The following is a 17,204-nucleotide window of genomic DNA, read 5'->3' on the forward strand; positions in this document are numbered from 1 at the left end:
TCCTGGGTTCTCTCCGGGGCTCTGGGCAGGGAGCGGGGACTTGTGGTCAGAACGTGGGGCTGGGAGCCAGGACTCCTGGGTTCTCCCCGGGGGCTCTGGGCAGGGAGTGAGGACTAGTGGTCAGAACGGGGGGCTGGGAGCCAGGACTCCTGGGTTCTCTCTGGGGCTCTGGGCAGGGAGCGGGGACTAGTGATTGGGGGTGGGGGGCTGGGAGCCAGGACTCCTGGGTTCTCTCCGGGGCTTTGGGCTGGGAGCGGGGACTAGTGATTGGGGGTGGGGGGCTGAGAGCCAGGACTCCTGGGTACTCCGCAGTGACGTGGGGCTGTTTTGCTGCTGGCTGCCTGGCCGGGAGGTCAGAGTCCCCGGGCGGGGGGTGGTTAATCGATAACCAGGGGGAGGGGGCGATATATACCCAGGCCCCGGGGCACTGGCTTCACAGGACTCCGCCTGCCATGCCCCACGGTGCCCCGTTCCTCCTGCTGCTTCTACTGCCCTGGGACAGTCACTGCACCACAGGTGAGGGTCGGGGGACCCTCCCAGGGCTCCCCATTCCTTCCCCCCACCCGCTGGGTTCACATGCTTCCCCCACCCCTCTCTGAGGGTTCCCCCCGACACTCCTCCCCTGCCTGCCCGTGTCCTCCCTTCTCCCCTCCCTCGTCAGGGTAACCCCCCAGCTCACTCCCCCCCCAGCCCATCTCCTACCCCCGCCCCCGCTGGCCTCGCGTCCCCCTTCCCCCGTCCTCAGGCCTGTCTCCATCCCCCACTAGGGAACCCCCCCGCAGGCTCCCCACCTTTCCCCCCTCTCCCCCAAGGGGTCCTTCCACCCCCTTCCCTACTCCCCATGGAGGGGGGCTGTAGTCTGGAAGAGGGATCCCGCAGCCCCCCGGGGAAGGAGGCTATTGATTGGAAGAGGGGATCCTGTACACCCAGGGAGGGGGGCTGTAGACTGGAGGGGGGATCCTGCAGGGGGTGGGGCTTTAGAGGGGGGATCCTGCAGCCCCCTGGGGAAGGGGGCTATAGACTGGAAGGGGGGATCCCGTACCCCCAGGGAGGGGGGCTATAGACTGGAAGGGGGGATCCCATACCCCTAGGGAGGGGGGCTATAGACTGGAAGGGGGGATCCCGTACCCCCAGGGAGGGGGGCTATAGACTGGAAGGGGGGATCCCATACCCCTAGAGAGGGGGGCTATAGGCTGGAGGGGGGATCCCGCAGCCCCCCCCCGGGGAAGGGGGGCCTACAGACTGGAGGGGTTGACCCTGCGCCCGCCCCCCCCCCACCCGAGGAGTGAGTCTGGCTCAGCCGCCTGCCCTTGTCCCATATGATTTTGTTCCCAGTAATTGTCCCGGCCGGGTCTTTAAACAGCCCTTTGCTAGAAACCAGGGAGGACCCCAGTTTTCACCTCCAGAGAACCGACCACTGGGGCCTCCACCACAGTCTGGGCAGGGCAGATGGAGATAGACAGAGGGGGTGAAAGGGGGATAGATAGATAGATAGAGGGGATGTATGAGGATGAATAGATAGAGGGAGTGGATGGGGATAGATAGATAGAGGGGGTAGATGGGGGATGGATGGATAGATACATGGATGGGTGGACAGGGATAGATAGGTAGATAGATAGAGGGGATGTATGAGGATAGATAGAGGGGGTGGATGAGGATAGATAGATAGATAGAGGGGGTAGATGGGGGATGGATAGATGGGGTGGATGAGGGATGGATGGATAGATAGATGGATGGGTGGATGGGGATAGATAGGTAGATAGAGGGGATGTATGAGGATAGATGGGGTGGATGGGGATAGATAGATGGGGTAGATGAGGGATGGATGGATGGATAGATGGGTGGATGGGGATAGATAGATAGAGGGGGTAGATGAGAGATGGATGGGTGGATGGGGATAGATAGAGGGGGTAGATGAGGGATGGATGGATGGATAGATGGATGGGGATAGATAGGTAGATAGATGGCATGTATGAGGATAGATAGAGGGTGTGGATGGGGATAGATAGATAGAGGGGTAGATGGGGGATGGATGGATGGATGGGGTAGATAGAAGGGGTAGATGGGGGATGGATGGATAGATAGATGGATGGGTGGATGGGGATAGATAGGTAGATAGATAGAGGGGATGTATGAGGATAGATAGAGGGGGTGGATGGGGATAGATAGATAGACAGAGGGGGTAGATGGGGGATGGATGGAGTAGATAGATGGGATGGATGGATGGATAGATAGATGGATGGGTGGATGGGGGTAGATAGGTAGGTAGATAGATGGGATGTATGAGGATAGATAGAGGGGGTGGATGGGGATAGATAGATAGATAGACAGAGGGGGTAGATGGGGGATGGATGGAGTAGATAGATGGGATGGATGGATGGATAGATAGATGGATGGGTGGGTGGGGTTAGATAGGTAGGTAGATAGATGGGATGTATGAGGATAGATAGAGGGGGTGGATGGGGATAGATAGATAGACAGAGGGGGTAGATGGGGGATGGATGGAGTAGATAGATGGGATGGATGGATGGATAGATAGATGGATGGGTGGGTGGGGTTAGATAGGTAGGTAGATAGATGGGATGTATGAGGATAGATAAGGGGGTGGATGGGGATAGAGAGAGAGAGAGAGAGATACGAGGATGGACGGTGTATGGGGCCAGGTGACAGACAGGTGTCTGGGGGATGGACACCCCGCCAGGCTCTCCAGCCAGTATGGAGGGGAGAATTCTGCAACCACTCCCGCCCCCCACCCACCAGGGCTTGGAGGCACGTGCAGACCTGCCCCACCAGCTGGTGGCTATGGTGGGGATTGCAGGGGCCCTTCCCATTAAAGTCAGGGGGGCTTTGGAGGGAAATGTTTGTATGCAGCCCACACCCTCCCACTTACTGGCTGGGGATTCCTGTGGAAACAGCTATCTGGGGGTCAGGGCACCTGCGTTCTATCCCTGGCTCTGGGAGGGGAGTGGGGCCTAGTGGGTTAGAGTCAGGGCTGCCCAGAGGATTCAGGGGGCCTGGGGTCTTTGATGGGGGAAGGTCCTTCCGCTCTGGGTCTTCGGGGCACTTCAGCAGCGGGTCCCGGAACGAGTGAAGGACCTGCCGCCGAAGACCCAGAGCGGAAGGAGCCCTCGCCGCTGAATTGCCGCCGAAGATGCTCCAGGTCTTCGGCAGCGGGTCCTTCACTCCAGGTGTGGTCGGCAGCACTGAAGGACCCGCCGAAAACTCTCATGGGGGTCCCTGTGGGGCCTGGGGCCTGGGACAAATTGCCCCACTTGCCCCCCCCGGGCAGCCCTGGTTAGCATTGGAGTGGGGCTGGGAGCCAGGACTCCTGGGTTCTATTTGCTGTGACTTCCTTCCCCTCCTTTTGTGCCTCAGTTTCCCCACCTCTACAAACCATTCTAACAGCTCTCCTTCACGTCCTGCCAGGCACCGATGGGCCCAATCTCTGCCCAGCCCGGAGGGAGGAGCCGGCAGAGGGAACAGGCCAGACCTGCCAGAGGACCTGCACCCAGGACCGCGACTGCTCAGGCCGCAGGCAGTGCCTATGCGATGGGGCCTGTGGGCTGAGCTGTGTGACACCTAGTAGGGGCCAGGACTGCTGCTGACTCCCAGCCCCAACTTTGAGACCCCACTCCCCTCCCAGAGCTGGGACAGAACCCAGGAGTCCTGGCGCCTAGCGCCCCTGTTCTAACCACTAGACCCCACTCCCTGCCCACAGCTGGGACAGAACCCAGGCATCCTGGCTCCCAGCTCCCCAACTCTAACCACTAGACCCCACTCCCTGCCCAGAGCCGGGACAGAACCCAGGAGTTCTGGCTCCCAGCTCCCCAGCTCTAACCGCTAGACCCCACTCCCTGCCCAGAGCCAGCACAGAACCCAGGTGTCCTGGCTCCGTTCCTCCCAACTGGTTTTGTCCTTCCCAGGCCGGACCTGCCCGTGGCCCGTGCAGATTGACAACGCCAAGACGCGTTTGGCCCAGGCTTCCCGCGGCTTCGGGGCCCTCATGGAGGTGACCTGCCAGCCAGGCTTCAGGCTGTCCAAAGGGGAGGGAGTGGCACTGAGCCGATGCCAAGGGGACAGGAAGTGGAGTCTGCTGGCACCCTGTGAACGTAAGGGATGGGAATGCCACCACCAGTCACCAGCCGGGGGTTTCGCCATCATCCACCCTGCAGTGCCAAGCACCGTGACCCTACCTCCAGCACCGTCACCCAACACCCGCCCCCAACCCCGTCACCCCGCCCCCAACCCCATCACCCAACAGCCTCCCCCAAAGCTGTCACCCCACCCTGAAGACTGTCACCCCACCTCCAACACTATCACCCAACATCTGCCCCAGCTCTGTGACCCTGCCCCAACACCATCACTCAACCCCAACACTGTCACCCAATACCAGCCCCCATCACTGTCACCCCGCCCAACACCATCACCCCACATCCACCCTCAACACCATCACCCCATCCCAAACATTGTCACCCAGCAACTGCCCCATCATGATCACCTGACCCCAACACGGTCACCACGCCCCAACACCTGTCCCCAACACTGTCATCCTGCCCCCAAAACTCAACCCCATCACCCACTCCCAGAACCAAACACCAACATGGTCACCCAACACAAACTACCAAAACACAATAGTGTCCCCCACACTCACCACCCGCGGCCAACACCAACACCATCACCGCATACCAGTCACGAACACCCCACAACATCACCTCACACCTCCAGCCTTCTCCGCCTTCCACCCTGCAACATCAGCTGCCAACACTGTAACATAAAAACCAACACACAAAGTCCTGGATTGTTTTTTCTTGTATCCTGGTCTCTTTACGGGTGTCCCAAAACTGAGGATAGAACCCAGGAGTCCTGGCTCCCAGCCCCCCCTGCTCTAACCACCAGACCCCACTCCCCTCCCAGAGCTGGGGAGAGAACCCAGGAGTCCTGGCTCCCAGCCACTCACGCTGCTGGCAGTTGCCAAGGGCAGGCTGCTCTCTAGGCAGTGAACTGATCAGGATAAGTCCCGGGGCCGATTCAAGGGTAACGGATCCCCTGGCAAGCAGAGACCTAGATACAGAGGCAAAGCAGCTATCCTGGTCCCACGTCCCCCCCCCCCAGCCTGCCCCCAGGGGGAGCCAGGGGACACAGCATCTGGAGCAAGGGGGCCGGCGCTAAATAGCGCTAAGGGGCCACCTCCCTGGAGGGATCCAGCTCTGAGCCAGATGGAAACTGTCCCACTGCCCCCCACAACTATACACTTGGGGGAGGGGCTGGGAGGCAGGACTTCTGGGTTCTCTCCCCAGCTCGGGGAGGGGAGTGGGGTCTGGTGGTCAGAGCAGGGGGGGGCTGGGAGCCAGGACTCCTGGGTTCTCTCCCCAGCTTGGGGAGGGGAGTGGGGTCTGGTGGTCAGAGCAGGGGGGGGGGGCTGGGAGGCAGGACTCCTGGGTTAGCTCCTGGCTCAGGGAGGGGAGTTGGGGTCTAGTGGTCAGAGCAGGGACGGGGCTGGGAGGCAGGACTCCTGGGGTCTATCCCAGCTCTGGAAGGACAATGCGGGGGGGGGGGGAGTGTTGAGAGACAGAACCTTCACCTCCAAAACCAATTGACTCCCCTGAATTTTCCCTTCAGAACCAGGACTCTGCCTCCTCCCTAAAATGCCAGTGAAATAAGAGAAACTTCCCCCTCCGAGCCCCAAATGCTGCCCCCCCCCCAAAAAAAACAATTAGAGACGGATCCTCAATCTAAAGGCTGAACCCCCAAATTGGGTGATCCCACCACTCTGAGGTGAACTCTGACCCTGGGGTTCCGAAGTCTTCTTTATCCCCCCCCCCCACATGCCACCAGGAGAGAGATGGAGCCTGTTGGGGGGAGCAGAACCCAGGAGTCTGGGAGAAGCAGCAAGCGGGGAGGGACCTACTCCCAGCAAAACCCATGGGGGTCCCCTCCTTGTCTGGGAATTACAACAGGGGGCAGGGGCTTTGGAGAAGGAGAGGCGGGGCTAAATAAGGGGAGGAGCCAAATGTGTAATGGGGTGGGGCCTGCTGGGAGGGGGAGGAGGCAAATGGGGCAGAAGGGGAGGCATTTACACTGCGAAGGAGGGGCCAGATGGGGGAGGGAGGGGCCAAACAAGGGCAGTGCAGAGCTTAATGGGACACTGAAGGGCCCAATGGGGATGGAGTCTATTGAGAGGGAGGGGCAAATGGGAAAGGGGCGGGGCCTATTGGAAGAGGGCGGGGCAAGAGCCTGTCTCTTAAAGGGAGCCTGCCCCGCCCCCTGCTGGTGTTAAAGGGGAAGGGACCTAAAACAAAATCTCCTTGCTGAGGCCTTCAATGGCTTTTTATCTCTGGAGGAGGCTAAGGGTTAAGGGGGGAGGAACTTGGCTGTGAGACAGGGGTGCCCCCCCCCAGTTGACTCCCCTCCCCCTTCCATTCTCTGTTCCAGGGGATCTGACCCCCGCGTCCTTCTGCAGCCCCCCGCCAGAGACCAACAGTGGCTTTCACTTCGGCGCCTCCTACAGGGCAGGCGGGGAGGTGCGCTACAAGTGCAAGCGTGGGTGAGTTCCCCCCCGCCAGCTCTGTCGGTGCCCCTCACTCCTGACCCGCAGCCCCTGCCAGCCCAGCCCTGTCCCCCCACAGCCCTGCCAGTGCCCCTCACTCTCGACCCGCAGCCCCTGCCAGCCCAGCCCTGTCCCCCCACAGCCCTGCCGGTGCCCCTCACTCCCGACCCGCAGCCCCCTGCCAGCCCAGCCCTGTCCCCCCACAGCCCTGCCGGTGCCCCTTACTCCCGACCCACAGCCCCTGCCAGCTCCAGCCCTGTCCCCCCCCAGCTCTGCCGGTGCCCCTCACTCCCGACCCGCAGCCCCTGCCAGCCCAGCCCTGTCCCCCCACAGCCCTGCCAGTGCCCTTCACTCCCGACCCACAGCCCCCCGCTAGCCCAGCCCTGCCCCCTACAGCTCTGCCAGTGCCCCTCACTCCCGACCCACAGCCCCCTGCCAGCCCAGCCCTGGGTTTCCCCCACCGCCAGCTCTGCCGGTGCCCCTTACTCCCGACCCACAGCCCCTCAGAGAGCCCAGCCCCATCTCCAACCTCACCTCTCCCTCTCATCCCACAGGTACCGGTTGGAGGGCCCAGAGACCATCCGATGCCAGGAGAACCAGGAGTGGTCTGGGCCTGCCCCAACCTGCCACCGTGAGTAGGGGGGCGGGGGGTCCCGGTTTCTCCCTGTCCCCGTCTGCCCCCAGGCCAGGGCTGGCCCATCCTCCTGGGCTCCAGCACCAGCCGGGCCCCCTCCCAGCTGGGAGGGAATGTGGGGGGGCTTGGACGGTGCTTTTGGAAGGGGGCATGAGGGAGCTTGGGCAATGCCCTAGAGAGAGAGATCCCCCCACATACCCTGCATCCCTGTACCCCCCACATCGCTTTCAGCCAAGCAGCCCCACACCCCCATCCACCCCGACACCCCCATCCACCCCATATACCCTGCATCCCCCTATCCCCCCTCCAGCCATCCACCCCGACACCTCCATTTGCCCCCCACACCCCTGCAGCCATCCACCCCCACACCCCTATCCGCCCCTATGTACCCTGCATCCCTGTACCCACCACATCGCTTCCAGCCACCCACCCCCACCCCCTGGTTCACCCCCCGATACTCCTGTATCCATGTACCCCCCATGCAACCTGCATCTCTCCACCCAGCCCTCTGTCCTTCCTTCTCTCCCTCCCATCGCCCTGCTCTGTCCATGCCCGGGGCCTGTCCGTGACCCAGTCTCTCCCCCAGCCGTGTTCTGCCCGCCCCCCGGGGACATCGCCGAGGGCTACCTAGTGGCGGTGGAGAAGCCTCAGTACCGGGCCGGGGAGCTGGTCTATTACCTCTGCAAGCGCAGCTACCTGCTGGACGGCACCAACCGGGTCACCTGCCAGGGCAACGGCACCTGGTCGCCCCGGCCCTTCTGCAGAGGTACCAGCCCTCCCCCACTTGCCCCCTCCCCAGAACCCCCAGCCAGAGCCACAGGCCCATCTACCCCGGTATCCCACTTCCTCCCATCCCCCCCGGATCAGCCCATGGGCCCATCTACCCCGGTATCCCACTTCCTCCCATCCCCCCCGGATCAGCCCATGGGCCCATCTACCCCGGTATCCCTCCGCCTCCCATCCCCCCCAGTGATCAGCCCCCGGGCCCATCTACCCCGGTATCCCGCCTCCTCCCATCCCCCCCTGGATCAGCCCCCGGGCCCATCTACCCTACTATCCCGCCTCCTCCCATCCCCTGGATCAGCCCCAGGGCCCATCTACCCCGGTATCCCGCCTCTTCCCATCCCCCCCACAGTGATCAGCCCCTGGGCCCATCTACCCCAGTATCCTGCCTCCTCCCATCCCCCCCAGTGATCAGCCTCCGGACCATCTACCCCGGTATCCCACCTCTTCCCATCCCCCTGGATGAGCCCCTGAGTCCATCTACCCCACTATCCCACCTCCTCCCACCCCCCCAGATCAGCCCCTGGGCCCATCTACCCTGGTATCCTGCCTCCTTCCATCCCTCCCCACCCCCAGTGATCAGCCCCCGGGCCCATCTACCCCAGTATCCTGCCTCCTCCCATCCCCCCCAGTGATCTGCCCCCGGACCATCTACCCCGGTATCCCACCTCTTCCCATCCCCCTGGATGTCCATCTACCGCAGTATCCCGCCTCCTCCCATCCCCCACAGTGATCAGCCCCCGGGCCCATCTACCCCGGTATCTCGCCTCCCCCTCCCCCCAGATCAGCCCCCGAGCCCATCTACCTTGGTATCCTGCCTCCTCCCATCCCCCCCAGTCAGCTCCATAGGCCCATCTACCCCGGTATCCCGTCTCCCCTCAGCGCGCTGCGTGGTGCCGGCCCAGCGGAGCCGTGTGCTCTACCAGGGCCGCAAGCTCTGGATCCAGGAGATCCCACAAGGGCAGGTCCAGCACGGGGAGATAGTCACCTTCTACTGCCGGAGCCAGAACCAGACCCAGAGCTGCAGCTACCCGGCCCCCTCACGCTGCTTCGACGGCCTGCTGCCCCTGCCGGCCTGCTATGACGGTGAGGGGCAGGGGGCTGGGGGGGCAGGGAGCCATGGGGGGGCTATGAGGAAGTGGGGTCAGGGAGAGAGCTGTGGGGGGAGCTATGGGGAAGTGGGGGCAAGGAGGGGACCATGGTTGGAGCTATGGGGAAGTGGGGGCAGGGAGGGGGCCGTGGGGGGGCTATGGGGAAGTGGGGGGCAGGGAGGGAGCCATGGGGGGGCTATGGGGAAGTGGGGGCAGGGAGGGGGCCGTGGTTGGAGCTATGGTGAGGTGGGGGCAGAGAGAGAGCTGTGGGGGGAGCTATGGGGAAGTGGGGGGCAGGGAGGGAGCCATGGGGGAGCTATGGGGAAATGGGGGCAGGGAGGGGGCTGTGGTTGGAGCTATGGGGAAGTGGGGGGGCTATGGGGAAGTGGGGGGCAGGGAGGGAGCCATGGGGGTGCTATGGGGAAGTGGGGGAAGGGAGAGAGCCGTGGGGGAAGCTATGGGGAAGTGGGGGCAGGGAGGGAGCCTTGGGGGGGCTATGGGGAAGTGGGGGCAGGGAGAGAGCTGTGGGGGGAGCTATAGGGAAGTGGGGGCAGGGAGGGAGCCATGGGGGGGCTATGGGGAAGTGGGGGGCAGGAAGGCAGCCATGGGGGGCTATGGGGAAATGGGGGCAGGGAGAGAGCTGTGGGGGGAGCTATGGGGAAGTGGGGGCAGAGAGGGAGCCATGGGGGAGCTATGGGGAAGTGGGGGCAGGGAGGGGGCCGTGGTTGGAGCTATGGGGAAGTGGGGGGGCTATGGGGAAGTGGGGGGCAGGGAGGGAGCCATGGGGGGCTATGGGGAAGTGGGGGCAGGGAGGGAGCCATGGGGGAGCTATGGGGAAGTGGGGGCAGGGAGGGGGCCGTGGTTGGAGCTATGGGGAAGTGGGGGCAGGGAGGGAGCCTTGGGGGGCTATGGGGAAGTAGGGGCAGGGAGGGGGCCGTGGTTGGAGCTATGGGGAAGTGGGGGGGCAGGAAGGCAGCCATGAGGGGGCTATGGGGAAGTGGGGGCAGGGAGAGAGCTGTGGGGGGAGCTATGGGGAAGTGGGGGCAGGGAGGGAGCCATGGGGGAGCTATGGGGAAGTAGGGGCAGGGTGGGAGCCATGGGTGGAGCTATGGGGAAGTGGGGGCAGGGAGGGAGCCGGGGGGGGAGCTATGGGGAAGTGGGGGCAGGGAGGGAGCCATGGAGGAGCTATGGGGAAGTGGGGGCAGGGAGGGGGCCATGGTTGGAGCTATGGGGAATTGGGGGGCAGGGAGGGAGCCATGGGGGGGCTATGGGGAAGTAGGGGCAGGGAGGGAGCTGTGGGGGGAGCTATGGGGAAGTGGGGGCAAGGAGGGGACCATGGTTGGAGCTATGGGGAAGTGGGGGCAGGGAGGGAGCCATGGGGGGGCTATGGGGATGTAGGGGCAGGGTGGGAGCCATGGGTGGAGCTATGGGGAAGTGGGGGCAGGGAGGGAGCCGGGGGGAGCTATGGGGAAGTGGGGGCAGGGAGGGAGCCGGGGGGAGCTATGGGGAAGTGGGGGCAGGGAGGGAGCCATGGTTGGAGCTATGGGGAAATGGGGGGCAGGGAGGGAGCCATGGGGGGGCTATGGGGAAGTAGGGGCAGGGAGGGAGCCGGGGGGAGCTATGGGGAAGTGGGGGCAGGGAGGGAGCCATGGTTGGAGCTATGGGGAAATGGGGGGCAGGGAGGGAGCCATGGGGGGGCTATGGGGAAGTAGGGGCAGGGTGGGAGCCATGGGTGGAGCTATGGGGAAGTGGGGGCAGGGAGGGAGCCGGGGGGAGCTATGGGGAAGTGGGGGCAGGGAGGGAGCCGGGGGGAGCTATGGGGAAGTGGGGGCAGGGAGGGAGCCATGGGGGGGCTATGGGGAAGTAGGGGCATGGAGGGAGCTATGGGGGGAGCTATGGGGAAGTGGGGGCAGGGAGGGAGCCGGGGGGAGCTATGGGGAAGTGGGGGCAGGGAGGGAGCTGTGGGGTGAGAGATTTACTGGGGGGCTGTGTGGGGACAAGGAGCTGTAGGGAGGCAGCAGGAGAGGGGTGGAGTGGAGAGCTGTGGGGGGAGGGGTATGTCCACAGGACAGGGGGTGGAGGAGATGGATCCTGGGGGGGGGCCCTGCGGGGTGCAGGGGGATTCAGAGGATTGCTGCAGGGGTTCCTGGGGTATTTTAGCCCCAGTCCCCTCCTCACCCGCCCCCGTCTCGTTTCAGAGCCCACGTGGCTGCAGTACCAGCTCTTCCCCAAGCGGGTGGTGTCCGAGATCCACCCCTGCTGAACCCCCCACGGCCCCCCGACACCCACACACAGCCTGACCGTGACCGGATGGACCTCCCACATGGCAGGGAGGAGCCAGCAGCCAGCAGGGGACCCACTGGACAATGGTCCCTTCGGGGGAGGACCAATTGTGTGAAAGCTCCTCGTGCGAGGGCCCCAGAGTGCAAAGGCTGCTTGTGCAAAGGTCCAACTGTATGAGAAGCCCATTGTGCAAAGGCCCCATCATGCACAGACTGCTATGCCAGGGCCCCAGCGCGTGAGTTCTCATCGTGCAAAGGCCCCGTTGTGCAAAGGATGCATCGTGCGAGAGCCCCATCATGCACAGGCTGCAGTGCCAAGGACCCATCATGAGACGGTCCCTTCATGCGAGGTTCCGTCGTGCAAAGGTCCCGTCAGTACCAGGGCCCCATTATGCTGGATGTGAAAGAGCTGGGGGGGAGGGACAGTGTTAGGGGGCTTCCCTGCCCCCATTCAGTGCATTCCACCTGGCAGGGGGATCCAGTCCTGGCTTTAGAGCCCATCTCCGACCCCAATAGAGAACTGGGGGGGCGGGGCTGGCAGGCCATTCCTGGGGGGAGGATAGAAAATCCAGGCAACTCCATTCCAGCTGGCAGTGGGATCCAGTGCCGGGTTTTCTCTCCCCTCCTCCGCATAGGAAGGGCTGCGGAATCTAGTCGAGTCCATTCAGCAGCCAGGACAATCCAGTGCCGGGTTTTCTTCTCCATGTGGCCTCAGTGAAATCCCGGCCTGGATTTTCACACTTGGAGTGGACTCCGAGCCCATCTCTGTGGCAGGAGGTGTGGGGCTGAGCCGGGGCCGTCTCTGCTTTCTGGAGAGGGAAGGGGGCAGGCCGGGGGCTGTACGTTCACTTGTATTTATTGGCTGTGAGGTTGCCGTTTTTAGCAGAGAAATAAAACAAAGCAAGATGCTGAAATCTCTCCCAGAATCCTCCGGGGCCTGGACTGGGGTGGGGAGGGAAATGACCCACTAATGGATGATCTTGGGGTTTGCCAGAAGAACTCCCTGCTATAGGATAATATCAGAGTCACCCAGGGAACTCCCTGCTACAGCATATCTGGGTTCACTCTGGGGGAATTCCTCATAGAGGATAATTTGAGGGGTCACCTGGGGAACTCCCTGCTACAGGATAATAGCACAGGTCACCTTGGGAACTCCCCGCTATGGGATATATCGGGGTACCTGGGGATACCCCTCTCATATCAGGATTCACCCAGGGAATCCCCCCCAGAGGGTAATAGTTTTCATTCTCAGGGTCCCCCCTGGATAATACCGGTTCACCCAGGATCTCCCTGCTATGAGATAATATTGGGAGGTTCACCAGGGGACCCCTCTGCCCTGTGGGATAATATTGGGGTTCACTAAGGGAGACCCCTCTGGGCTCATATCAGGGTTCACCAGGTGAAATCGCCCTGCTATAGGAAAATATCTAGGTTGAACGCAGGGAATTACCCCTTGTAAGCTCATTTTGGGGTTCAGCCAGGGGAACTCTCCCTTGACAGATAATTTCAGGGTTCAGCTGGGAAGCTCCCTGCTGCAAGGGGTCCCCCTTTTCCCTCCTCCCCGGTGCTTCTGCCAACACACCTCAAAATCTCTCTCCCAGGAAACGTACATGGGGGGGGTCAAATTCCCCAGGGCTGGGTGATGGCGTTGAGGGGGGGCTCACACGTCCCCTTCTCCCAAGCAGGCGGCTTCCTGGAATAGGGCCTGGGCAGCGTCCAGTGCTGGCAGCCAGGGAACAAAAGGTCAAAGACCTGGTCCTATTCACGCACAAACAAAACACGGGCATGGAGGTGAAGGACTCCGGGAGGGAGGGGGACGAGGATGAGGGGGGATCAGTATGTCCATCCCTGTCCCACCCCAGACCACAGCTGCTTGCCTGCCCCACCCCCACCCCCACCCCCACCCCCAAACCACAGGCGCAGCGACCCCTGCTGTTAAACCCGGGACATGTTGCCTCTAGCCTGTGGAACTGACTGACACATGAGCAGCATGGGCTCAGGGCAGGGGAACCTCCTGGGCCCAGAGTGAGGTCAGGAAGGGGTGTGAGGGTTCCCTCTTCCCCCAGACACATTAAGTGTGGGGAAAGTAGGGGGCTGGAGCAGCCTTTCCTTATGGGGAGTTATTCCTCCATTGCCCAGGTGGGGCATTTTGTATCTTCCTCCTTTCACTTTGACACAGCTACAGCTGACCACTGTCTGAGACGGAGGTAGATGGGCCCATGGCTGTGATCTGGGGGACAGGGAGGGGTGGGATACCAGGGTAGATGGGCCTGTGCTGTGGTCCAGAGGGCAGGGAGGGGGCGGGATACCGGGGTAGATGGGCCCGTGGCTCTGATCCAGGGGGCAGGGCATGAGATACCAGGGTAGATGGGCCCGTGACTCTGGTCTGGGAGGCAGGGAGGGGTGGGATACTGGGGTAGATGGGCCCGTGACTCTGGTCTGGGAGGCAGGGAGGGGACGGGATACGGGGGTAGATGGGCCTGTGCTGTGGTCTGGGGGGCAGGGAGGGGGGCAGGATACCGGGGTAGATGGGCCTGTGCTGTGGTCTGGGGGGCAGGGAGGGGGTGGGATATGGGGGTAGATGGGCCCATGGCTCTGATCTAGGGGGCAGGGCATGAGATACCAGGGTAGATGGGCCTGTGCTGTGGTCTGGGAGGCAGGGAGGGGGCAGGATACCTATCAGCTCTGTGTTCTTGGGGAACCAGGGCGCCGTACCCAGCCTGTCTGACTCACAAAAGACCTTGACCTCTCCACCCCCACCCCCAGCCTCTGCTTGCCCCAAAGCCAAGCACCCGACAGACTTACCAAAAGCAACGGAAAGGCCGTGGGAGTCCCACCGAAACCCCTGGGACAAAGTGACGGGATTCAGGAAACTCCCCTGGCCTCGTGCATGGGAGATGTGACAAGGAGGCATCTGCAGCAGCACAGCCTCGAGACCAGAGCGTCCAAGGCAAGAACCACAGGGAACGCTGGGCAAGGCGAAGCCGGGAAGCAGTGCACGCTGGGGGAATCTCTGCTCCAGATGTTAATGAGCCCAGGCCTGCACACCTCCAGCTCAGCGGTGATCAGCCCAATTCTAGTAACGAATCCTTGATTGGGATCCAAAATGGTGACGCTCCCTAATTGCACTGTGCACTCCCTCCAAGGAACACGTCCATAGCCAGGCCCAGGAAGGACCAGCTCCTGCTGTCCAGCCTGAACAAAACAACTGTGGGAATCTCCCTTGAGCCACCAATTTACCCGCAAACACATCTAGTGTCTCCCTCGCGCCATTGATCTTGCCCTACAAAAACCCCTTCCCACCCTCAAGTCAGTGGTCTGCTGCCCGGATCCACAATCTGCATTAGTTCCATCGAGACGTCATCTGCTCCTGACCGATCGTGCTGGGGGCTCTGCCTGTCTCCAGCCCTCCGCACCCTCAGCTCCCACCATCACCTGGGACCCCCGATGGATTCAGGCTTCACGGAGCGGTGAGAACCCAGCTCTCGCTTGCTCTAGGTGTCACCCTCTGACCCTGACGTGTGTGATCAGTTATAGTTTCCTAAACCATTTAGAATCACATTTAGGTTTGATTTAATATTATAACTGTTCTGTTTGTTTGGCTCCCTCGTGGTTATTACCTGGCAATAAATAACTTTCATGGTTAAGCTGGTTGCTTCTCGCTCTGCCCCCCATCCCCGTGGCTGTTGTTTGGCTTCCCAATTCGCCCTGCAGCGATGCTCCTCGTACCTAAGCTAAAGATCCCGGCAGCGTCCCAAAATCCTGTGGGGTTTGCTCATCACGCGGGTCCCTGCCAGAGCAACTGGGACAGGAAGGTGGGGACAGGGACGTGCTGAACCTGGGACATTTGGGGGTGGCAGCTTGGAGGTGCTGAGTAACCCGGTCTGCTCAGAGAGAGAGAGTGTGTTTGTGTGCATGTGTGTGTGTGCATGCACACATGTGTGTGTTCATCTGGTTCTGGGGCTGGAGGAACCCCGCCCAGGGGAACCGAGGGCCTGCAGGGTGGCTCCATTGGGAAGGGACTTGCAGCGGGGAGAAGTGGGTCTCCGTGTGAGAACACAAGTGACACAAGCAGCACAGTGACAGACGTGCAGAACCTCCCTCCCTCCCAAAGAGCAACTGTAATAAATGAGCAAACCCCAGAGTAACTGGCAAATCTGGTAACACTGTGGCTCTGCTCTGGGGGGCAGGGAGGGGGGGATACTGGGGTAGATGGGCCCGTGGGGCTGATCGGGGGGCAGGGAGGGGGCGGGATACCAGGGTAGATTGGGCCCGTGGGGCTGATGGGTGGGGGCAGGCTACGTCCTGCGCTGGAGGTTGCCCATGGCTCTGAGGGTTAATGATTAGAGGCTGGAGGGGAACAGGGGCCTTATCAGGAGTCCAGGGAACAGCTGCGGTGGGGAGGCGGGAGGATTTCCCAACCCAGGGGGCTGGGGGAAGGGGAGTAGGACAAACAGCCCAAGAAGACGTGGTTCCCATCAGCCCTTGGGGCCAGGAGGGGCGGCACCCCGCCCCCCGCCCCCCCGGGCAATGGAGGAGCGTAACAGAGGAGCCCAGGGTGGCGATGCTGTGGCACAGGTAGGGAAACTGAGGCAGAGAGAGGGGCAGCGACATGGTCAGTGTCACAGCACAAGAATGCAAGAGCCGGGGAGAGAACCCAGGAGTCCTGGCCCCCTCTGCTCTGACCCATCAACCCCCTCTCCTCGCCAGGAGTCTCAGAGGCAGAGCGGGGGGGCGGAGCGAAGGAGTTGCTGGGGGGGCGCAGTTTTCTGTTGGTCTCAACACGAGCCAGCGAGGTGTCGCTTGCAGCCCCAGCGTTTCAGCCGCTTCCACACCAGATTAACCCTTTGTGGGCCGCTGGCACCAAACATATTGTGGGGCCCCCGTGGGGGCAGTGGAGCATAGCGTGGGGGGGTCGGTCCCCAGAAGGAGGGGCCGTCCGGGGGCAATGGGGCATGGCGTGGGGGGATTGGTCCCCTGAGTAGGGGCCAGCCGGGGGCGATGGGGCTTGGCGTGGAGGGGGGGTCAGTTCCCAGAGCAAGGGGCTGGCCAGGGTCAAAGGGGCATGGGGGGGTCGGTCCCTGGAGCGAGCGGCCGGCCGGGGGTGATGGGGCATGGGGGGGGGGTCAGTCCCTGGAGAGAGGGGCCGGCTGGGGGCGATGGGGCTTGGCGTGGGGGGAAAGGAGCATGGGGGGGTCGGTCCCTGGAGTGAGCAGCTGGCCGGGGGTGATGGGCATGGGGGGGGTCAGTCCCTGGAGAGAGGGGCCGGCTTGGGGAAATGAGCCCTGACATGGCAGGGGTGGCCCTGTTCTGCCCAGCCCAGTGCAGGGCACTATTTACAAACCAGTGATTGGCAGATGCAGTGGCCTGCCTGGCCCTGTGCTGCCAATGTGCCCCTTCCCCTCTGGGGCAGGCCCATGCCCTGCCACACAGCCCCCCTGCCCAACACTGGAACACCCCTCCCCGATTCCAGACCCCCCACAGGCTCTCCCACAAATGCACAGCACCCTGCACACCACACCCCTGCCCACAGCCCCACCACAACTGCCCAGCACCCCCCACAGACCCCCCACTCCCTAGTGCCTCCACACACAGAGTCTTCCCCACCCCCTCACAGCTCAGCTGCGACCCCCCACTTCCTAGAGACCCACTCCCCACGCCCTGCCTCCAGGCCGCACTCACAGGACCTGCTGCTAGGGGGGAGGGGGAGATGGATGGAGAGGTGTGGGCAGAGGGATGGAGGAAGGGGTGTGGGGGAGAGGGATGGAGGAAGGGGTTTTGTAGGAGGGATGGAGGAAGGGGTGTGGGGGAGGGATGGAGGAAGGGGTTTTGTAGGAAGGATGAAGGGATGGGGGGAGGGATGGAGG

At 62.7% G+C, this 17,204-nt stretch overlaps 1 protein-coding gene across 1 annotated transcript; it reads left to right on the forward strand.

The window, feature by feature from the left end:
• The first annotated feature begins 452 nt into the window (after positions 1-452).
• LOC127036920 (beta-2-glycoprotein 1-like) lies at positions 453-11,861 on the forward strand. Its single transcript, XM_050928204.1, has 7 exons — positions 453-516; positions 3,924-4,109; positions 6,433-6,544; positions 7,102-7,178; positions 7,768-7,947; positions 8,847-9,050; positions 11,254-11,861. Exons 1-7 carry the CDS (start codon positions 453-455, stop codon positions 11,316-11,318), a joined length of 888 nt encoding a protein of 295 aa, XP_050784161.1. The 3' UTR covers positions 11,319-11,861.
• Positions 11,862-17,204: the final 5,343 nt, after the last annotated feature.

Source organism: Gopherus flavomarginatus, chromosome 18, assembly GCF_025201925.1.
Source record: "Gopherus flavomarginatus isolate rGopFla2 chromosome 18, rGopFla2.mat.asm, whole genome shotgun sequence".
In the NCBI taxonomy this organism is placed as follows: Eukaryota; Metazoa; Chordata; order Testudines; family Testudinidae; genus Gopherus; species Gopherus flavomarginatus.

What these genes read in the sequence shown, in the direction of transcription:
- LOC127036920 (XM_050928204.1), top strand. Translation starts at nt 453, where the DNA reads ATGCCCCACGGTGCCCCGTTCCTCCTGCTGCTTCTACTGCCCTGGGAC. An exon ending in GCCTGCCCCAACCTGCCACC is followed by an intron (nt 7,179 to 7,767) that starts GTGAGTAGGGGG and finishes TCTCTCCCCCAG; the next exon opens with CCGTGTTCTGCCCGCCCCCC. An exon ending in CCTGCCGGCCTGCTATGACG is followed by an intron (nt 9,051 to 11,253) that starts GTGAGGGGCAGG and finishes GTCTCGTTTCAG; the next exon opens with AGCCCACGTGGCTGCAGTAC.